A 24,627-nucleotide genomic window follows, 5' to 3' on the forward strand; every position below is an offset into this window, starting at 1 on the left:
TTTGATACACCTCCCCCCAGTGAGAGATTTTCCAAATAAATTGACAATCCCTGAGAAGAGGAAAGCTGGATAGGTCATTATAGGAGAAGGGGGAGGGGCTCTATTCATGTAGGGATTTCTTATCTGATCTTGCTGAATGGAAACCCTGTTTATATATAGATGAGTTTGAGCAACAGGGATTGAGGACTGAAAGGACAGACTGGTAAACAAGTGGATAGTATAAGCAAAAGCCTCATTGCAGCCTGTATATTCAGAGACTGCTGTCTGCCATGCTCTGTTAGCTGGCCTTTTATAGAGACGGGCCAACAAACAGTAGTGGCTGCTTGTGAAAGGGCGGTGTTGACTGTGTAGCCATCTTCATTGAGAGAAATAAGAGAGAAATGCAGGCCTCTCTGAGATGCATGGATAGAGGCTCTCTCCATACTGTACATCATGACATTAGTAACAAACAAATCATTAAGGGGTCTATTTACTAAGCCTTGGGTGGAGATAAAGTTGATGGAGATAAGGTGCCAGCCAAACAGCTTCTAAAGGTGGGTACAGACCTGACAGATATATCTGCCGATGATGGTCGTTCATACACACTGAACGGCCATCATCTGCTTGTGCCACCAGGACCCGCGGCCGAGGGGCGGGACCAGGCGGTCAAGTGGGCAGGTCAGGGGCATGTAAATAGACCCCTTAATTACTTGTTTGCCCCCTAGTGTGAGCTGAGTAGTATGGTCTTGTCTTTACAATTTATCTATGTTTACTGCTAGTTTTGCCATTTATTCACAAGAGTCACATATTTTGGGTGACATAAGCCCCCCAGTTTGCTGGATTTATACTACTTTTTATAGTTGACTATGGGCCTGATTCAGAGCCGTTCGCTATTTGTGGTCGTTCGTTCAAAAACAAGGGGTGGCTATTCAAATGATCCGTTCGCAAATTGCAGTCTGTTCCCACCTCTAAGTCTGAACGAGCGAGCAAAACATACGCTCGTTTTTTTGATAAAAACGCCCCCTGGCCGCACGCACCATACGTCATGTCCGCTATTTATTAGATTAATCGAGTACATCGTACAGCGTATGAACTGCTCGCTATTCTTGTGGTTGGTTTTTGCTACCACAATCTTGCGAGCAGTTCTGGCTTTAAAATAACCCAGTGACGTGGTCAATGACGCTGCTGTATTAATTATGCACACCCATAAAACGCCCGTTTTGACCTTTAAGCACGCCTGCGTTCGGATCTCCACTCCCCATTTTCAAGCACCTTCCCCTGTTACCACCCACATACGCCTCATTCTGTCACTCAAAAGCATTCGCTATATTGCGAGCACATGAATTTCGGCCGCACTGACTGGTTCGCGCATGCGTATAACGATCCGTACGCATGCGCAGATGTGCAAACATCGCTCGGAACGAGCGTACTGCCGCTAGCGAGTGGCTCTGAATGAGGGCCTATGTTTGTCATAGGTAGATTTGTTTCACAGAAACTATTTTTTTCTACATCATTTTTAAATTTAAGGTCCTATTAAAGTATAGTAAAGTACCACTGAAAGTGGATGCATTATGGTACTGTAAAAGAAATAACATTATTTAAACATAAGAAAATTTATTTTCTGTACATAATTATATCAAATACTCTAAAGCTTTTTCAAAAAGATCAATGATACATCAGTTATTCATGATCTGATTAACTGTAGATAATTTTTTTTCTACCCAAATCAAGGTATTCTCATTTTATTTTGTACTTTGTGCGTAATATTTTTGTATAAACATTATAAATAATAACTTGTCTTTCTAATCTATAATTAATGATTTTTGTCCTTTCCAGCCTAAATATGTAGTATCCAATATACTTGTGCTACTGTGTATTGTACTTATGCTCTGATGCTCTTATTGTGAAAAGTTTGTTTTCTACTCTGTACGATGTTGTGGACACTTTGTGGCACCTTATAAATAAATGTTAATAATAACAGTATATGTACCCATTGTGTCACTTGTTTATATGTATATTTCAGAGACACATTCACAGGGATTTATACAGTAGAATCATTGATTAAAATTCTTGCAAGGGGCTTCTGTGTAGGAAAATTTACGTTTCTGCGCGACCCCTGGAATTGGCTTGATTTCAGCGTCATCTTGCTGGCGTAAGTAAACTTTTTATCATTTAAAATTGGAAATAGATTTAATAACATTTCTTTACCTACAGAAGAAGATACATCTAGTACAGTCCAATATTTGTTCCAAATTCTGAAACTATTTTCGGCCTGACAAGTATCAACTAATTCTCCAGACATGAAATTGATATTAGTTGAAACTTGAAGTGTCGACTTCTCTAAAAACAATAGAAATTACATATACATAATCTATTGGGAAAAGTATTACTATATTGTACAATACTTACCCACTTAACCGGTTCATATATTTTCCAAAACTGTTCCCAAAATTGTCATTTTTTTTTCAAATCAAATTATGTAATGAGAGTTATTCAAACCTGATTGAGTATACTTTTATTAAGTGATATGGAGATTTGTTAATAAAATCATAATGGTTGCAAAGCTCTTCTTTACTTAATTAGATAATTTAACAAATCAACAATTTTGGGGAAATAAAAAAAATAGCTTTTTACAGTTAGAAAAACCCACATCTATCTATCTATCTATCTATCTATCTATCTATCTATCTCACATCTATCTCATATCTATCTATCTATCTATCTATCTATCTAACTATCTATCTATCTCACATCTATCTCATATCTATCTATCTATCTATCTATCTCATATCTATCTATCTATCTATCTATCTATCTATCTATCTATCTATCTATCTATCTATCTATCTCATATCTATCTATCGCACATCTATCTCATATCTATCTATCTATCTATCTATCTATCTGTCTCTCTCACATCTATCTCATATCTATCTATCTCACATCTATCTCATATCTATCTATCTATCTATATCTATCTATCTATCTATCTATCTTCCTACAGTATCTATCTATCTATCTATCTATCTATCTATCTATCTATCTATCTATCTATCTATCTATCTCCCTACAGTATCTATCTATCTATCTATCTATCTATCTATCTATCTATCTATCTATCTATCTTCCTACAGTATCTATCTATCTATCTATCTCATATCTATCTATCTCACATCTATCTCATATCTATCTATCTATCTATCTATCTATCTATCTATCTATCTAACTATGTATCTATCTATCTCTCTCACATCTATCTCATATCTATCTATCTCATATCTATCTCATATCTATCTATCTATCTATCTATCTATCTATCTATCTATCTATCTATCTATCTATCTATCTTCCTACAGTATCTATCTATCTATCTATCTATCTATCTATCTATCTATCTATCTAGCTATCTAGCTATATATCTCCCTACAGTATCTATCTATCTATCTATCTATCTATCTATCTATCTATCTATCTATCTATCTTCCTACAGTATCTATCTATCTATCTATCTATCTATCTATCTATCTATCTCACATCTATCTCATATCTATCTATCTATCTCACATCTATCTCATATCTATTTATCTATCTATCTAACTATCTATCTCATATCTATCTATCTATTTATCTATCTATCTAATATCTATCTATCTATCTCATATCTATCTATCTATCTATCTATCTATCTATCTATCTATCTCACATATATCTCATATCTATCTATCTATCTATCTATCTATCTATCTATCTATCTATCTATCTATCTATCTATCTATCTATCCTATTAGGAGCCTTGTCTGTACACAGCCCGGTCGGCAGTAGGAGGCAGTGAGGTGGTTGCCGCAGCAACTGAGAGGCCGACCAGGGGGCTGAGCCTAGCAGCTGCTGGAAGATTACTGTTGCAGCAGCTGCCGGCAGGCTCCTCTGACACAGTTGCATCAGATGAGACCGTGTTTTGGAGAGCCCAGTCACCCATAGCAACCAATCAGCATTGAGGTAGTATTTATCAAGTACATTCTATAAAATGATAGATAGAAGTTGATTGGTTGCTATATGCACTGGTCATCTACTCCACTCTTTTCACTTCTTGATACAGTACATCCATTTTGTAATAAAAACGGCATCTGTCGACCTACTTTGTAATTATACATGACTGAAAGGTTAGTTGTGTACCTTCAGTTTTTCATTTCCGATATATATTGCGAACAGATTGCACATTCTATTACCCTCGTCCGCCATGGTAGGACCAGCCCACACTCCACTTTTTCAGTCCTCTAGTCGACATGCTTCCCCTGTTCCACTTGCTTGCGGAAAGACACTGCTAAAATGATGCACATATTTTTACTATACACTATTTATCTGCAGTGTTGCCCCTAGTAAACTATAGCTCATGCCCCAATACATAGGTTAAGAAACGCTGTTCTCTGCCACTAGGTAATGTTTGCTGTGACACGCTTCACTAAAGCTGGATACACACTGAAGCGCTGTCGCTCCAATTTGGCCAAATTGGAATGACAAATGGGGCATATCACTCAGTGTGTATGCCCTAATTGCGAACTCCCGCTGTCGCATGCAATATTGTCTAGTCGGCAGTGCTGCTCGGCCAACCGGATAATATTGCATGTGGTGCCATGCATATTAATGAAGGACGGGACGAGTGATCGCTCTGTCCTTCATTACATCGTTCTAATGTGTACCAGCAATCATGCGATGTCCAGGGTGTCCCTGGATATCGGCACGATTGTTGGTCGCTCAAGTGTGTACCCAGCATAACTTTTGTCTTTGATATTCACTGTTTAAAGCTTTAAAAAAAAGACTTGACTAATCTTAGTTTTAATGAGAACCCAACATACAGTTAAACATACAATCTCTGTATAATGTATGGTACCAGAAAGCGCTAAAAATTGTGTGTAATAAATACAATAAATATAACTAAAGTAATAGCAAAAAAACTCAAAATTTAAATAAAAAAAAAGTTTTATATATATATATATATATATATAGTTCCAGAGGTGGGAAGCACACCCTCAATAATAAACATCAGCGCTGGGTGCCCTCCTTAGTAGCCCGATAGCACGGGTACAATATACAACCTGTAGATAGGCGGCACTCCGGCAATAAGAACCCCACACACGGCTATAATGTTCAACGTTTCGAGGGTACTTTATTCCCTCGTCATCAGGATAATAACAAGTACATACAAAGACTCACCTTAAATACCCATCACCATCACCATGTGCAGTGCCGGCCCACGGGGAAACAGGAAGTCGCACCATAGTGACGTCATCCGTCATCACCCGTCACCAAGGCAACCGCTCTGTGTGCACATAATACAAAGTATATTTACAGAACATGTATAACCAAACTATGCAGTATAATGAAAGAACAATCAAACAGACGGTCATCCGCATAAGACAGTATACAATCACTAACATGAAGATAATGTACAGACATAGATCAAAATATAGATATAAATATGGATATCCTGACTGACATAACAAGATGTTATAGCAACATGACCTTTTTAATGAGGCAATCCATACTATGAATTGTCTTTCTACAATTTATATTATTAATACAATAGAACCATTTGTAACAAACAATTAGTGCCTAAGAATATAAAAATCATGGTAAATAAATCAATGACACTGACTAAGTAAAGCAGTGAACGCCCATATTCTCATTAAGGCCACAGGGAAACAAAGTCCCTAACTTGTGTATCCAATGGGTTTCACGCTGTAATAATCTGCCTGCACAATCACCCCTACGTATAATTTCAGGGACATGGTCAATTAAAATGAATTTAAGTGTAACCAGACCATGACCGGCAGCCAAAAAATGTCGAGCAACCGGTTAGTCGCTACTTTTATTCACAATCGCGCCCTTAATCGCGGATCGATGTAAGGCCATTCTCTCGCGGATAGTACGCTCCGTTTTACAGACATAAGTCAGTCCACAAGGACAGGTTATGAGGTAAACTACGAACTTCGTTAGGTAGGACAGTCTATATCGAATATGAATTTTTGCTCCACTATGCGGATGTCTAAAATATTTGCCCATTTGCATATACCTGCAAGTCAGGCAATTTAAGCATCTATAGCAGCCCATTTGCAATGATAAAAAATTTGATACACTACTAGAACTGCCCCTTAACTCTGAAATATCGGTCCGCATAACCAGATCCCTGATATTATGTCCTCTGGTGTAACAAGGCATTACCCTAGTCTCCTGCAATCTCAAACTATCATCAGATTGAACAATAGGCCAAAGTTTTTTGGACACACTGTTAATCCTGGTGCTAAAAGGATTAAAGTGGTTAACCCATGGTATATATTTCTTTTTGTCTTTAACACGCTTAGTACCTAACAATGACTCACGTGGAATAGCCATAGCCCGTTGTTTAGCCTTTACCAATGAAGCATAAGCATAACCACGTGACAAAAAATCCTGTACCATCTTATCGATGTGCCTTTCAGCCTCCTCAATCTCGCTGCAAATGCCTTTGGTACGCAAGAATTGGGAAAAAGGTAACCCATATTTACATGATTTTGGATGATCACTACTGGCATGTAAAAATGTGTTTCGATCAGTTACCTTTTGAAATAAAGACATTTTCAATACACCATGAGCCAGTGATACCTGTATATCCAAATAGTTGACCTTATGCCCGTCAATGTGGTAAGTAAACTTAATTGGACTAGGAGACGCATTGTACGTGATCATAAACTCCTCAAATTGTTGCTTAGATCCTGACCAGATTAAAAATAGGTCATCAATATAACGACAGTATGCCACAATATACGCAGAACTTGCACTATTATTAAAGAAAATCTCCTTTTCTGCTATAAGCATAAAGGCATTGGCGTACGATGGGGCCACATTGGACCCCATTGCACAGCCAGACACCTGTAAATAAAACCTGCCATTGTAAAGAAAATAGTTATGTGTCAACGTCATCTCAAGAAGGTTTAATATCAATGCAATGTCAGGTCCACTGTATAAAACATTCCCACTGATAAGTGATCTAACCGCTGCCAAACCATCAGAATTAGGAATAATGGTGTATAAGTTAGAAATATCTAAACTACACAAAAAGCAATTGTCCGGTATAATTGCAATGCTCCTCAATAAATTCAAAAAGGTTGTAGTGTCAAGAATGTAACCAGGGCTAGCAGTGATGCATGGTTGTAAGAACGCAGGCACCACCGGATGCTTCTGAATTAATGCAGATTTTAAAACTTCAGAAATCTTCCCTTCAGACACAGCATTAGATAAAAATCCAAAACCCACAGTGGGGTCACCAGGTAACAACCGATATACAGACTCATTTGATAACTGTCTATCAATTTCAGCTTTATACATTGTAATATCCTGTATTACAATTGCCCCGCCTTTGTCGGCGGGATGAATGACAATATCAGGATAATTGGACAGATCATGCAAGGCATCATGTTCACCTTTAGACAAATTATGATACAAGTTTTTACCATTACTATGCTGATTTTTAACCATAGTCTCAACCTCATTATTCAGCATATGAGAAAAGGTGCGAATCGAAGCAAGCATTGTTAGAACTGGGATCAAACAGACTTTTCCTAAGTAATTTGCGTAACTGCACTGGTATTTGAGAGTCAATTTGTTCATTTTCACCGCTCTTTGATCCCTTACAGTGCTCGTGTCGACGTAATTGATGAGTGAGTGTGTACTTCTCAACCTCCCATTGAAGCTCATCAAAGGAGGTGGTAGGCACGAAAGAGAGACCCTTGCTCAAAACCCGTATCTCATCATCTGTAAGGCTATGGGAGGACAAGTTAATTATGAATGTTTCTTCAGCAGTGGTGGTATGCCGACCTTTCCTCTGCCTTTCCCTCTGGCCACCCCTCCTCGTATGTCGCCTAAACCGGCGATAGCATTGTTGCAGGTGGTTACCCCTAAAGGGACCGAAACCGCTTCCAGATTGCGTGGCTTGTCATTCGTCCCGCCAACAAGGGCGGGGCAATTGTAATACAGGTGTGACACAGTCAGATTAGGGGTCCCTCTCCTGGGTAGAGGTCTCCTTCCTTACACACACACACAGCAGCAGGGAAGCAGCACACCAGTCTGGATGCGAGTACAAGCTGGTCGGCGCCAGTCTTTATTGTACAATGTCAGAAATAACATAAAGAAAACATAAACATAAATCCTAGCCCTGTCGGGGCACTAACTTCACAGGTGGTTCCCTCACTACCAGAACCTGGCAGGGCCTAATGCCCTCACCAGCAACAAAGGCACAGCACAACACTCACAGTTAGGTTTTCAAGTGTCTTTGAGCAAACTCCCTGCCTGCTCTCCCAGGTGAGACAATCAGCCCTCAACACACTAGGCTTATATTGGCCACTCTCAGGTGGAAACCCTAATAAGCCTGTTACCAGGCTGCGAGAACCAAAACCTGGAGTGGCCGAGGATGGAGCCCTCCCTCTCCTCTCACCCACAACCCCCAGGTCCCAAACCGGCTTTTCAAAAAGCCGAGACTCAAGCCTGCTACACTGCAGACTTTCTCCTGGGGGTTTAAAACACATAAGACAGGAATCTGGGACAAATGTACCTGCCACAGACCACTTTACAAGTGATCCTATCACATATCCCCCCCCTTTGTTTCGACCTGTGGGGCGGAACAACTGAAGCCCCCAAACATTGAACGCGTGACAACGCGTCTGCATTGGCCAGCTGGCTTCCTGGCCTGTGTTCCACTGAAAATTTAAAAGTTTGTAACGCCAAGAACCATCTCGTAATTCTCGCATTACTGTCCTTATTTTCAGACATCCACTTCAAAGGGGCATGATCAGTGATCAATTTGAACTTTCTTCCAACCAAGTAGTACCTGAGAGCCTCTAATGCCCACTTTTTGGCCAACGCCTCCTTCTCCACTGTGGCATAGTTTCTCTCATGTACATTCAACTTTCTGCTTAAATAGAAAATAGGGTGTTCCTCACCCTCCTTGTTCTGGGACAGGACCGCTCCTATACCTACTTCTGATGCATCGGTTTGTACTATGAATTCCCTGTCAAAATTAGGAGTCATCAGGACTGGTTGGGAACACAACGCTACTTTCAACTCCTGAAAAGCTTTTTCTGCCTCAGGACTCCATTCCACCATGACTTTTTGTTTGCCTTTGGTCAGGTCAGTCAGTGGGACTGCCATGGTGGCAAAGTTGGGTATAAACCTCCTGTAGTACCCCGTAAATCCCAAGAAGGCTCTCACCTGCTTCTTATTCAGAGGCCGTGGCCAGTTTTGTATGGCATCAACCTTATTGAGCTGAGGCTTTATCAGGCCTCTGCCAATGGTGTATCCCAGATATTTTACTTCCTCCATGCCTAGACAACACTTTTTTGGGTTGGCTGTCAAACCTGCCTTATAGATGGAGTCCAACACTGCTTGTACCCTGGGTAAGTGAGACTGCCAATCAGGACTATGAATGACCACGTCATCCAGATAAGCAGCCGCATACCGTCTATGGGGCCTTAGAATCCTGTCCATCATTCTTTGGAAGGTAGCAGGTGCCCCATGTAGCCCGAAGGGCAACATCTTGTACTGAAACAAGCCCTCTGGCGCTGAAAAAGCTGTCTTTTGTTTGGCGCTCTCGGTTAACGGTACTTGCCAATACCCTTTGGTTAGGTCAAGAGTGGTTAAATACCTTGCCGTCCCTAGTCTCTCAATCAGTTCATCCACTCTTGGCATCGGGTAGACATCGAATTTTGAAACACTGTTCAACTTTCGGAAGTCATTGCAGAAACGCACACTCCCGTCGGGCTTTGGAATCAACACAATGGGACTTGACCATTCACTATGTGATTCTTCAATAACCCCTAACTCTAGCATATTTTTAATTTCTTTCGACACCGATTCTCTTTGTGCTTCTGGTAACCTATAGGGCTTTAGATTAACTTTAACCCCTGGGTCAGTGATTATGTCATGTTTAATGACCGAGGTTTTCCCAGGTACGTCAGAGAACAGCACCCTATTTCTGATCAGAAACTCCTTGACCTCTTGTTGTTGAATTGCCGACAGAGTTTTTGCCACTGTCACTTCGGGAACTAAGGGCCCTGGATTTACCAAAGTAGGGTCATTCAACTGCTCCACGGCAAACACCTCTCTTCTGACCTCTAAATCAGGCAGACGATCAACTGGCCCAACAACACTTCCCACCTCAATGGGAGGCACATCAGTTGGCGGGCCACCGTCACGCTCCGCATTCTCTAGTTCGCCAATCATAGTAGAAAAAGGGAATAACTCTGACTCAGAAGAAACTCCCTCCTCCACTACATCGACAACCTTCTCAAATGGATCGGGGTTGTTCACTTCTGGAACAAAACGGCTTTCCCACAACTTCCAGAAGTGAGCAAAGTCTCTCCCCAATATTGCATTGTACATCAGACCATGCACCAAACCCACAGAAACTATAGCAGAACCACATGGTGTCTCGATGTTCACCTCGGCAGTAGCATAATATCGAGTATCCCCATGTATGCAGGTCACACCAACAGTTTTCCCCTTACACCTCAAGGGGTTCACCAGCTCAGCTTTTATAAGTGTCACCAAGCTACCAGAGTCTAACAGTGCCTCTACTCGGTTGCCATCTACAGTGAGTACACACATGTGCTTATCAGTCTCAGCCTGCTGGTCAGCCGTACAGGCTGTCTGTGCAAAGAAAGACCCCCTGCGGTAGACATGAGCAGTATCACATTGCATAGGTTCAGTTGTAAGTGAACAATTAGCGGCAATATGGCCGAAGTCACCACATCGGAAACACTGAGTCATATTAATGTCTATTCGTTTATGGGGCAAGAACCTGCCTGGCCTGGCAGGCCTGTCTTCAGGTTCTACACCCTCAGTCTTAGGTACATTCCACCGCCCAGCACCCTTCTCCCCTGGAACAGTCTTACCAGTGTCTGTGGGAGTTCGCCGGTGCGCCATCGGGGCTCGGTGGGGCATACTCATCAGCTCCTCTGTGGTCCCGTCAGCGTCTCGGGCTGTAGCCATTTTGAGGACAGATGGACGAGGTCATGCATCTGTGAACGTGGAGGCTTGTCCATATGGAACTCCCAGCGGTGGACCCGTTGGGCACGAACAAAGGTGGTGACTCCCAAGCGAGTTAGGATCTCCTGTTTTAGTTTTTTATAGTCCTTGGCATCAGCCAGGCATAAGTCGAAATAGGCCTTTTGTGGCTCCCCCGACAGAAAAGGTGCCACCAGACTTGCCCACTGCTCCTTGGGCCAACTCTCCCTTTCGGCCGTTCTTTCAAATGCGGCGAGATAGACCTCCACATCATCGCCCAAAGTCATCTTTTGGAGGAAGTGACTGGCTCGTACGGAGTGAGTGGTGGTGGGAGGACCAGTAATAACATCTCTGGGCCGGGTGACCAGGTGCTGTACCACCTCTTTTATGGCCTAGCTGTTTTCCGCTAAGGCCTGGCAGGTTTCCTCGATGGCAACCTGTTGTTGCCTCTGGGCTGTCTTCAAGGCCAACAGTTGCACCCTGGTGGATTCCTGCAGAGCCCTGGTAGATTCCTGCTGAACTGCTGTAGCTTGGAGCAAGGCCTTAATAATGTCCTCCATTTTGTCCTGGGGTGTAGGTTGGAAGCTGAACCTTGCCTCTCTGAGCATTGGCTGACGCCTCCTCTATGGGACTCCAAGGACACAGTGTTATTTCCACACTCACCAATTGGGTGTCTGTCCCTTTAATTTTTAAACGGAAAGTTTTCCTCTCGCTGCAACTTCAGTGTGTGTGGGTGCCCGCATTCTCCACCATATTGTGACACAGTCAGATTAGGGGTCCCTCTCCTGGGTAGAGGTCTCCTTCCTTACACACACACACAGCAGCAGGGAAGCAGCACACCAGTCTGGATGCGAGTACAAGCTGGTCGGCGCCAGTCTTTATTGTACAATGTCAGAAATAACATAAAGAAAACATAAACATAAATCCTAGCCCTGTCGGGGCACTAACTTCACAGGTGGTTCCCTCACTACCAGAACCTGGCAGGGCCTAATGCCCTCACCAGCAACAAAGGCACAGCACAACACTCACAGTTAGGTTTTCAAGTGTCTCTGAGCAAACTCCCTGCCTGCTCTCCCAGGTGAGACAATCAGCCCTCAACACACTAGGCTTATATTGGCCACTCTCAGGTGGAAACCCTAACAAGCCTGTTACCAGGCTGCGAGAACCAAAACCTGGAGTGGCCGTGGGTGGAGCCCTCCCTCTCCTCTCACCCACAACCCCCAGGTCCCAAACCGGCTTTTCAAAAAGCCGAGACTCAAGCCTGCTACACTGCAGACTTTCTCCTGGGGGTTTAAAACACATAAGACAGGAATCTGGGACAAATGTACCTGCCACAGACCACTTTACCAGTGATCCTATCACACAGGATATTACAATGTATAAAGCTGAAATTGATAGACAGTTATCAAATGAGTCTGTATATCGGTTGTTACCTGGTGACCCCACTGTGGGTTTTGCAAAAGAAGTGGAAACATTTTTATCTAATGCTGTGTCTAAAGGGAAGATTTCTGAAGTTTTAAAATCTGCATTAATTCAGAAGCATCCGGTGGTGCCTGTGTTGTATACATTGCTCAAGGTACATAAGAGTGAGACCTGTCCTCCGGGATGTCCTGTTATAGCTGCCAGAGGCTCACTTTTTCAACCTATTTCCACTTACTTGGATGCGTTCTTACAACCATGCATCACTGCTAGCCCTGGTTACATTCTTGACACTACAGCCTTTTTGAATTTATTGAGGAGCATTGCAATTATACCGGACAATTGCTTTTAGTGTAGTTTAGATATTTCTAACTTATACACCATTATTCCTAATTCTGATGGTTTGGCAGCGGTTAGATCACTTATCAGTGGGAATGTTTTATAGAGTGGACCTGACATTGCATTGATATTAAACCTTCTTGAGATGACGTTGACACATAACTATTTTCTTTGCAATGGCAGGTTTTATTTACAGGTGTCTGGCTGTGCAATGGGGTCCAATGTGGCCCCATCGTACGCCAATGCCTTTATGCTTATAGCAGAAAAGGAGATTTTCTTTAATAATAGTGCAAGTTCTGCGTACATTGTGGCATACTGTCGTTATATTGATGACCTATTTTTAATCTGGTCAGGATCTAAACAACAATTTGAGGAGTTTATGAACAAGCACAATGCGTCTCCTAGTCCAATTAAGTTTACTTACCACATTGACGGACATAAGGTCAACTATTTGGATATACAGGTATCACTGGCTCATGGTGTATTGAAAATGTCTTTATTTCAAAAGGTAACTGATCGAAACACATTTTTACATGCTAGTAGTGATCATTGAAAATCATGTAAATATGGGTTACCTTTTTCCCAATTCTTGCGTGCCAAGCGCATTTGCAGCGAGATTGCGGAGGCTGAAAGGCACATCGATAAGATGGTACAGGATTTTTTGTCACGTGGTTATGCTTATGATTCATTGGTAAAGGCTAAACAATGGGCTATGGCCATTCCACGTGAGTCATTGTTAGGTACTAAGCGTGTTAAAGACAAAAAGAAATATATACCATGGGTTAACCACTTTAATCCTTTTAGCACCAGGATTAACAGTGTGTCCAAAAAACTTTGGCCTATTGTTCAATCTGATGATAGTTTGAGATTGCAGGAGACTAGGGTAATGCCTTGTTACACCAGAGGACGTAATATCAGGGATCTGGTTATGCGGACCGATATTTCAGAGTTAAGGGGCAGTTCTAGTAGTGTATCAAATTTTTTATCATTGCAAATGGGCTGCTATAGATGCTTAAATTGCCTGACTTGCACGTATATGCAAACGGGCAAGTGTTTTAGACATCCGCATAGTGGAGCAAAAATTCATATTCGATATAGACTGTCCTACCTAACGAAGTTCGTAGTTTACCTCATAACCTGTCCTTGTGGACTGAGTTATGTGGGTAAAACGGAGCGTACTATCCCCGAGAGAATGGCCTTACATCGATCCACGATTAAGGCCGTGATTGTGAATAAAAGTAGCGACTAACCGGTTGCTCGACATTTTTTGGCTGCCGGTCATGGTCTGGCTACACTTAAATTCATTTTAATTGACCATGTCCCTGAAATTATACGTAGGGGTGATTGTGCAGGCAGATTATTACAGCGTGAAACCCATTGGATACACGAGTTAGGGACTTTGTTTCCCTGTGGACTTAATGAGAATATGGGCGTTCACTGCTTTACTTAGTCAGTGTCATTGATTTATTTACTGTGATTTTTATATTCTTAGGCACTAATTGTTTGTTACAAATGGTTCGATTGTATTAATAATATAAATTGTAGAAAGACAATCAATAGTACGGATTGCCTCATTAAAGAGGTCATGTTGCTATAACATCTTGTTATGTCAGTCAGGATATCCATATTTATATCTATATTTTCATCTATGTCTGTACATTATCTTCATGTTAGTGATTGTATACTGTCTTATGCGGATAACCGTTTTTTTTATTGTTCTTTCATTATACTGCATAGTTTGGTTATACATGTTCTGTAAATACACTTTGTATTATGTTCACACAGAGCGGTTGCCTTGGCGACAGGTGATAACGGATGACGTCACTATGATGCGACTTCCTGTTTCCCCATGGGCCGGCGCTGCACATGGTGATGGTGATGGGTATTTAAGGTAAGTATTTGTATGTACTTGTTATTATCCGGATAATAAGGGAATAAAGTACCCTTAAAACGTTGAACATTATAGCCGTGTGTGGGGTTCTTATTGACCGGAGTGCCGCCTATCTACAGGTTGTGTGTATATATATATATATATATATATATATATACACATACACACAAAACTTAAGAAAATATATAAAAATAAAATAAATGTATAATAAAAATGGATCTGCAGGGTGTAATCAGTTAATAGGACACACATAAAATGCACACTTAAAATATGTTTATAGCCCCTTTTGTATGAATGTGGTGATTAACCTCTCAGGGTCTGGCACAATCAGTTCTGAAAAACTTTCCCTGTCTTACCCTACCAAGTGATCTTCTGTTCATCTAGCAGACGTGCTGTCAGCAGTGTTCACTCTATCCAGTTTTTGGCAAGCGGCTGCACAATCACTCTGCTCCGTCCTGAGCGCTGTAAGCTGATAGTCCAGGAGAGTCTCCACAAGAGACTTTTTTTTATAAATTTATTTTATTTTTATATATTTTCTTACGTTTTGTGTGTATATATATATATATATATATATATATATATATGTGTGTGTAATATATAGAACTTTTTTTTTTAATTTTCTTTTTTTTTTTTAATATTACTTTAGGAATATTTATTGTATTTATTAGACAATTTATTTTGTTGAAGAAAGCTGCTTTGGTTACAAATTAGAAGTGCTTGACGAAATTCTGAATCTCTATATAATGCTTATGTATAAAGTTATAATTCTAAACGGTATAATTGTTGCTATTACAGGTATGTAACAGAATTTGTAAACCTAGGCAATGTTTCAGCTCTTCGAACTTTCAGAGTACTCAGAGCTTTGAAAACTATTTCTGTAATCCCAGGTAAGAAGTAATTGGTGTGAGTTGTTAGGCCCCTTGTACATCCAACTGTTTCTTTGTGTCTGTCTGTGGTTGTATGTAAGCATTATATCGAGTTTGTGGACCTGGCAAATGTATAACCATAAAGAACATTCACAGTTCTGTGAGCATTGAAAATATAAGGTTGTTACAATAATATTGTTACACTTTGCACCCCTTTGCCTTTACTTTTTAGGTGCTCGTACTTTTTTTCTACTCTATTAAATATGCCTAAATGGACTTAGAGGGAAATTTATAGTATAAAACCTTCAAAAGAGAATATGTAACAACCAATCAAATTCTACCAATTATATTAAAATGATTGTACTAGAAAAATGATAGTTAAATCTGATTGGTAGTTATGCAAACACCTACACTTTTCCTCTTTAGAATGTTTTATAAATCTCCCCCTTAGTCCTTCTGTTCTTCTGGTCCTATCCAAGCTGCAGACACTGGAGGGCTCCTTCTTACTTGCTACATTAGGGCACAAGTCCTTAAAATGGTGGGCAAATGATTTTAAAGTAAATGTTCTCACAATTTCCTATAAAAATATATATATTCTACACCTGTTAATAAGATGATCAAATATTTCTGTTTTTCAGCTTTAGAGCTTGTATACACTGGGCCTGATTCAGAGATGTACGCAATGCTGATATTTATGCAGATGGAGCGATTGTTAGCCATTGCGCATACGTGTAAGCCGCACTGCTCACACACGCAGCAATTGTTTTGCGATGACTCCCGCACCGAGGATTATTTGCAAAGTGAGTGACCAGGGGCGATTCAAGTGAGGAGGGGGCCCATGTGTAGTCTCCGTCGCAGGTTCCCTCCTCTCAGTCCGGCGGCCAGCAGCACACTGAGCCCAGTGCGGCCAGTGCGGCATTGATAAACTCTAGAGTGTGCCCAGAGTCTATAGTACATGCGCAGGTCACGGGAAAAATGGCCGTGGCGGCCATTTTCAAGGCGTTTTTACAGCACTGACACTGGCACCGACGTGGGACTCCGGAGAGGTAAGTATAATATGGATGCAAGGTGTACAGTGCACCGCACACACTGCACCCATTATAAATACGCCCCTGTGAATGGCAAGTAGTCAGCATTTGGGGAGGTAATGGGAAGGTGGCTAGGCAAACGCAGGTGTGTCTGACCGCTTAAATGCCGTTTCATGGGCAGCATAAATTAGCTATTGCGATCTCCTTTGCAGCATGAGAGCTCACTGCGTGTCAGGAGAGACGCTGTGTTTGAGACAGGTCAAACTTGCAGCATATGATGAATGGCTGCCCGTTCTGCATGAATGTTACCGATGTCTATGCTGCAGCATGACGTCGAACGGGTATGAGAAGGCAGCAATGGGTGTCCCTATGCTTGGGTAAGCCTTGGAAACATTAGCATATTATTGCAGCTGTAATAAAAGTGTAGATAAAACCTTCAAGTTTGTCTTCTCTTTAGCAGAGCAGTAAAAGTTCATTATTAATGCCTTTCAAGGCTTCCCTACAGTGTAGGGAACTACAGTATGTACTTAATGAGCATCCCCTTAGAACACTATTGTATTTTATCAAGCATTAAACCATCACAATGTATGTGAATAAAATCTAAGGGAATACATTTTCAGTTACGTTATTATTGGGACTAAAGCTGGGCATCCACTATACAAGTTTCTGTCAGATATCTGTCCAATCTGGCTGGTTGGAATGAAAACCTGGTAATGTATGGGAGCAAATGACAGTCGATCATATGGTCTTAAACACTGGAAAACGGACAAAAAACAATTGTTCAAATTGGTTAAATTTGTGTGTTGTAACCAATTTGGCTGAACGACCATTTTTGTCTGTTTTCCAGTGTTTGTGAGCAAATGGACGACTGTCATTTACTCCCAAATATTAACAGGTTTTCATTCCAACCAGCCAGATTGGACAGATATCTGACAGAAAATTGTATAGTGGATGCCCAGCTTAAGGCCTGATTCAGCAGCGATCGCAACTGCGATGATGCACGCAATCGGCCAATTGTTGCATTCTGCACATGCGTATGCATCGCAGTGCATATGTGCGAACACTCCACTGCAATCGGGACTGCGATCACAGTGACTACTCAGACCCATCGTAGAGTGATTGACAGGAAGTACCGTTTGGGGGTGGTCGGCGAAATGCAGGCATGCCAGTACGTTTGAACATCGTTGCATGGGTGTGCATAAATTGTCCACTGCAATGCCATAAGCATCACAGTAGCAATTCATGAGTAAGGTCAGAGCTTGTGCAAGTGTGCATGAGGTTGCGATGGTACTTGATGCTACTGATGGTTTCGCAGTCTTGCTAAGTGTTACGGATGTGTGTAAGGTAAAGTTGGCATCCTTATGTTAGGCTGTGATTGCAATCCTTGGCATATCTTTGCAGTGAGGCTACGTGTGTTATCGCTATTGCGATCGCAGTTGCAATCTGTACTGAATCAGGCCCTAAGTATCGAAGCATGTTTAATAGGCTTCAAGAATGAGTGGTAATTGTGAAAATCAATAATCATATCCACGAAGTACATATTATGGATGAAAAAAATATATATATTTCTCTCAACCTCTAAATATAAGAGCTGTTGCCACTTGGTAGAAAAACTAGTCATGGCTTTATCCATGTTCTGTTGTAGTGGAGAGGGGTGGTAACTGCTAAAGCTGGCCACACATGACAATGGGGCAGATGTATGAAGCTCTGCAAAGTGATAAAGTGCAGAGTGATAAACGACCAACCAATCAGATCACAACTGTCATGTTACAGGCTGTGTTTGAAAAATGACAGGTGGGAGCGGATTGGTTGGTCGTTTATCACTCTGCACTTTATCTCTTTCCACAGCTTCATACATCTCCCCCAATGCCTCTTAGCCAAAGTGCCGGGTCACTGGACTAGAGCTTAGTCTCGCCGAGTGGTCTACAGTTTTTTCCTAACACACTTAACTTCCACCAGATTGAATTTCAACTGAAACTGTCACATACATGTTATTAGAGGCAACATTTTGTGGCTTGAAGCAATGACTGTATTCATGAAGATGCAGATGTCAATTTACTAGGTCACTAGTGCCTGAAGATATTTTATGGCATCAATCTCAAGAATATTGGATCAGCCCACAAAATGGCTGCTGCCACTGCATTTAGGTGACAAATTAACTTTATAAAACGTGCATTATAATTAAATGACAGCCTATCTGATATATTTCAAAAAGGCCTGCTACACATTACTCTTAATCTTAGACGTAATAAAATCAGTTTTCTAACATACACACCTACTGTTCTTGTCTTTTACATTCTTCCTCCTGCACAAGTTGCCTTGTCCTGTAAGAAAAATATCCCAAAAGACCTCAGCACACAACACACCCTTAGATCACTACTTACAAAATACCCCTACACTACATTTAACATGACCTTTAACAATACTCCTAAGCTGTTTCACATGCCCACAGATCCTACATATACATTAAATCTCCCTTCAGATTTTCTTATACATTATTTAAACCACCCATTTGTGCCCACATGCCACACAGAACCCCACATTTTGTTGGGAGTCCAAGTAACCACCCGCTACGATGTAATAATGACCACCAATTGTTGTGCAGAGTGCGGCTACATTGTTTCATCAAAGTTAAAAATGAACAACAGTTGTGACTGAGTCCAATTTTTATAGTGAATAATGAAGATATATAAACATGGGAGCTCAGTCTTCTAATATTATAGTAATATTTGCATTATTCACATTGGGAAAAGAGAGACAATGACTGATATGTTTTAATGTGTACTTAACTTTTGCATTTGCATCCTGCCATGTACTGTATGGTGCATGAAATGTGTTCTAAATTTAGAGCACTTTGTACAGTACTATCACTGTGAGTCCAGTTCCTCCTGTCATAACCCTGTCCCCTTACCTTCTGATCTGCGGGAGCTAAGGAGGTGCATATGCTAGTCTTGGCGAAGTGGCTGCCTCTACAGCTTACGACCAGCCCAGCAAGCCTAACAAAATACGCCTTTTTCAAAATTCATTTTGTACTGACATGCTAAACATAAGGGCCCTGATTGACGGAGATGCGTCCATGGCTGCAAATATTGGCGGACGCAAGGGTAAGTAGGTGTGCGAGTGGTGCCATCACACAGAGTCCCTACATCTGGCTAGCAGGGTGCCTGGAAGTGAACCCTGTTCCTGCTGTAGCTGTGCCAGAGCATCCAACAGTGCTCCAGACGTGCAGCCGGCAGACTAAACAGCACCCCGGGGTATCCTGAGGATGCTCTAGTGGTGCTGCTGTCCTTAACGGCACCCCCGATCCCTCTGCATGACTTCATGACATCATGGGACCAGGAGGCATGGCCAGCACATGACGCCGTGAAGCCCTGACAGCTCTGGCCGTCGACCATCTTCGAGTTTATGCAAATGCTGCTACAAAGTCCATCCTTGATGTACATCTATGTGTCTGATTGTACAAGGACTGAAATGCTCACTCTCAGCATCCTTAGAGCTAAATACCGCACCATCAAAACCTATGACAGGTGCAGTATCTCCGTCCGCATATGGCCTCCTATGTGAGCGGTTGTGCGTCTGTGCACGCAGCCACTTTCACCAACACACCCTCAACACTACCATATCACGCCCATATCATGGACCATCACCATGCATGCGCTAAACCATCTCCCAGTCACCGCTCAGGAACACCCATCACTTTCCAATACATTTCTGATATTGTGCATCTTGATAGCACACTCTGTGCTACACATGTGCCATAGGAGGTTTTAGGGATTTCTTTCACATGTGCAGTAGTAAATCATCACTCAACTACAAGAACATCGGCATTGCATGCAGCTATGAATCAGAACCGCCAAACTCAGCATGAGTCCCTCTGGGCAGGATTTAAGAAGCGCTTCCCGGCGGGTTGCAAGTACATAATTAAAGCGGCATCCGGAGTCATTGGAAAGCCCGGCCTGCTTTACACTGACTCCGTTTAAAATATTCACCTGCCACCAGCCGGGAAGTAGCGGCTTACAGAAGCCGCTGCTTCGTAAATTCTTCCCTATGAGTGAATTAGTAGTTATGTGCCTGACATACCCATCTATCCATCAGTAACAGGTGGTTGGTAAATATCAAGTAGCAAAAAAAAATAAAAAAATAAAAGTACTAAACATTGAAGCCATTGCTATGCTGCTGTAGGGATGAGCCTATATTTGACCCTATTTACACAGCAGTGGTTTGAGGGAAAGGTAATTTCCACTCTTTACTTGGTTCATTGATCCTGTACTTTATCTAAGCTGATTAAAGATGGGACCTTTTTTTTTTTTTTTTAGGTCTGAAAACCATCGTGGGGGCCTTGATTCAGGCGGTGAAGAAACTATCAGACGTGATGATCCTCACAGTCTTCTGTCTCAGCGTGTTTGCACTAATAGGACTGCAGTTGTTTATGGGACACTTGAGAAACAAGTGCATATTACTGCCGCAGGATTTACCTCTTAATATAAGCCTTGAAGAATATGCTAAGAATGAAAGTACGTCAGGTTTTAAACTGAGTGGGTTCTGTCATTTAAAACAATAAAAGTTAAGCAAAATAGCCTATTTGTATATCTAATATTTCCATACAGATATTACAGACATGTCTGCAACAAGTAAATTGCACTTTGGTCCCAGATATGAGTGATGTTAATCTATTGTGTCTCTCAAGCCTGAAGCTCTTCTGATAGCAGTGATTTAATTACATTGTAAAATGTTACGTTCCCTCTGCAACTCAGATACAAATGGTTTCAATGTTTTACATCTGTAGCTTGAGCTAAATGACGCACATTAGTTCATGCCTGTCTCAGACCATCCATCAGTGCACATTGTAACCATACTCTTAATGCCAGGGCAGCCAGGTTTGCTGCAGTTGAGTCTTGCTGTGAATTCTAATAAGGTAGAAATCAAAATATAAACATATAAAACCTGTTCTATGCCAGCTGTTGTGAAACTGCAACATCAAAAGTGATTTACTACTCAGTATGCTGCAGTAAACACTTCTATATTGCCGCCGTAAAGGTCCTCATAGAGTGTTGCACTTAGGTGCATTTGTCCATTTTGGAGCTGAAAGTCGGACGCAAATGCAGTTGCATTGTGTGGCTATAAATGCAGATATTTGCCCGTATGTCCATCTCTGCATCATCACTGCCCCATCTATATGCATGTTGAAATCAGGGGCGTAATTAGGAGTGTGCCACTGGGGACACCGCACAGAGCGCAGGGCTTTGTGGGCGGCACTGTCACCACCCCACGGCCATTGCTTCTGGCTAGCAGTGTGCCTGGAATGGCACCCTGTAGTCAGGATAACTGCAGCGCCACTACCGGATCATCCTTTAGATACTCCTGGCTGGGACCCTGCAGTCTGTGCCATTGATTAAGGGGTCTATTTACTAAGCAGTGTTAGGAGACAGAGTGAAAAGTGATAAGTCTGTGATAATGTGCCAGCCAATCACCTCCCAACTGTAATTTTGCAAACACAGCCTGTGAGATGACAGTTGAGAGCTGATTGGCTGGCACCTTATCACCTTTCACTCTGTCTCCTAACACTGTTTAGTAAATAGACCCCCAAATCGTTATGTGCTCTATGTGCTAAATTTTAGTTTACAGACAGAGTTGTAAAATACATATGTAAAAAATGCAAGTGTGCATGTGCAACTTTATTCATATGTAAAAGGCGCAATCTTACAAGCAACTCTCAAATGGGAAAAAATGTACTGATGCTATTCCAATCACATACTGGCTTTCTCCAAGTCTGCCCCAAATAAACTTAAAGCTCTTGCATTTTTCGTATAATACACAAAAAAGCTGCTGACTAATTTACCATGTTTGAGGTGGTTCACTATCAGAGATGAGATAAACTCCAGAGATTTTATCAATTGATCTGTTTCATTATTTTGCTCCAATTTCTTGAGTTTCAGCAAACTACCCTGCTACTGTATGTGGGGAACGTTCTGACCTACTGGTGTCATTTTCACCTCTGATTAATACAGTAACATCCTGTCCATAGAGGAAAAACTGACCATGTGATTCATTTTGACCCCATCCCAATAAAACAGTACTATGCATATTACAGTAGCTATCCTTATACAATATCTGAAATTACTTGTTTCTCTTTCCGATCATACTTTCCCAAGACCATGTTACGTCCATATGGCTTACCCATTCTAAGTAATCTGATTCTTGACGTGCTAAATTTGTTTGATTGGAGCATAGTTGGGAAACCTGGATAGCAGGCTTGCTGAGACTTCTAGTTGCACACCAGCTATACAGCTACAGGTTTAATAAACTATATTTTTTGTATCTATCTATCTATCTATCTATCTTTCATTATAAATTAATATGTGAATGTGTAAAGTAAAATATTACAGGCAAACTGTTTGGCTGCAAAGTACCTAAGAGATTTGTTGTAATGTGTTGTTTTCTTATTCGATGGCAGGTGTGCTTTATATAATTGAAGGTCACAAGGATCCTTGGCTTTGTGGTAATAGCTCAGACGCAGGGTAAGAAAGTAAAGTAAAAATGTTTTGTCAGATTTCAATTGTAATATACTTAATATGACAAATTATTACAACTTTTTATACCATTTAATACATAATGTACGGTTCAATATAAGGAAATGGGATATAAATTTAATAATATAAAAATGCATTTCTGCTTTGGTCATAGCAGAAATAGAAAACTAACCCCTCCAGAAACGTCCTAATCTACGGCGCTTCACAAAAATGGATGACAGATTTAGCTACACAATGTATAAATATTTCAGATGGTATCCACAGTTTGTTCTGTTTTCAGGATTTTTGTCGGTGGAAACAGGTGAGATAATTACTGACCAAGAAAAATAGATGAAATCCCCTGGACGGTTAAAGAAATCCTGAAAACATGACCTATCAGGGGTATTTGAGGAGTAGAGTCAAAATCTCCTGATTTATAAAACAAGTAGGGGATCTTACCTAGGAGGACCCATCTTTTCTATCACCTGTTTAAAAAAGCAGTCTTCTGGTGATTGTGATTGATAATATACACAAAACATACACAATAATTGACAAACAACTATACTATTTGTAGAATTGGTCAGTTCTGCTCTTTAACAGTGTGCTAGCCAAATTGTGCAAAATGTACAGTATATATGCTGCAGTACTGTGTAGAACAGTGTACACTCAGTGCATCGCCACCTGTTGTTCACTAGTGTTACTGCAGCCATTATTTGCAATTACAATAATTTTGCATTAAATATTTATTTGTATAATTATGCATAACATTCGTTGCAATTTTAATACAGTGTTATTCTTTTTAATTCAATTAGTCAGTGCCCAGAAGGGTATACATGTAAGAAAGTCGGAAGGAACCCAGATTATGGATACACAAGCTTTGACACATTTAGTTGGGCATTTTTATCCCTGTTCAGACTGATGACTCAGGACTGCTGGGAATCTCTATACATGAAGGTATATATATATATATATTTTATTTATTTCTGAATTTCCAAATGTATATGTGACACTAGTTACTATAAACGTTATAGTATAACCATAATCTTGCCTGTCTATAAATGCACAATGCAAATCTTTGTACATGGCATGTCTCCAAACAAATAAACTATGACAAATCACAAATGCTCTCCTGTGATGTAGAAGTTTGCATTGAGCAGTTGGGCAGATATGGGGCATTACTTGCTAAGTGATGATTAGGTGCACAGTCACACATGCCTGCTTTGCAGTGAAAGTGAGATTTAATTTACATGATAGTATTATTTAAATGAGATAATAGGTCAGGGCACATTCTCTGCTTTTCAATGCAAGATCACAGCCTTTTTTTCATGAAAAAAGTAATCGTCTCCATCATTATCAAAGTTGTCAGATAGCTGCCCTTTCCTTAAACTGGTAATGAGATGCTTTTTGCCTCTCTATGCAATTTGTAAGCATACTTCAATCCATTTAATAAAAATCAACACATACTGGGTTGGACAAATACAGGGACAAAAGGAAGGCAACTCGCTATAGCTGGAAGGAGCATAGAGAGACAGGGGCGCTGCCCAGCCGTGACTGCCGCTGCT

The 24,627-nt window shown here is 41.1% G+C and overlaps 1 protein-coding gene across 1 annotated transcript in view; it reads left to right on the forward strand.

Annotated features, from left to right (window-relative positions):
- LOC148521626 (sodium channel protein type 2 subunit alpha-like) overlaps positions 1-24,627 on the forward strand; it is a 129,568-nt gene that overhangs the window by 8,284 nt on the left and 96,657 nt on the right. Inside the window, 5 exon segments of the mRNA XM_088474833.1 lie at positions 2,003-2,131; positions 15,458-15,549; positions 20,873-21,070; positions 23,011-23,074; positions 23,878-24,019. Of these exon segments, the coding sequence (XP_088330959.1) occupies positions 2,003-2,131; positions 15,458-15,549; positions 20,873-21,070; positions 23,011-23,074; positions 23,878-24,019 (625 nt within the window).

Source organism: Taudactylus pleione, unplaced genomic scaffold (assembly GCF_031769625.1).
Source record: "Taudactylus pleione unplaced genomic scaffold, aTauple2 ptg000156l, whole genome shotgun sequence".
Classification (NCBI taxonomy): domain Eukaryota; kingdom Metazoa; phylum Chordata; class Amphibia; order Anura; family Myobatrachidae; genus Taudactylus; species Taudactylus pleione.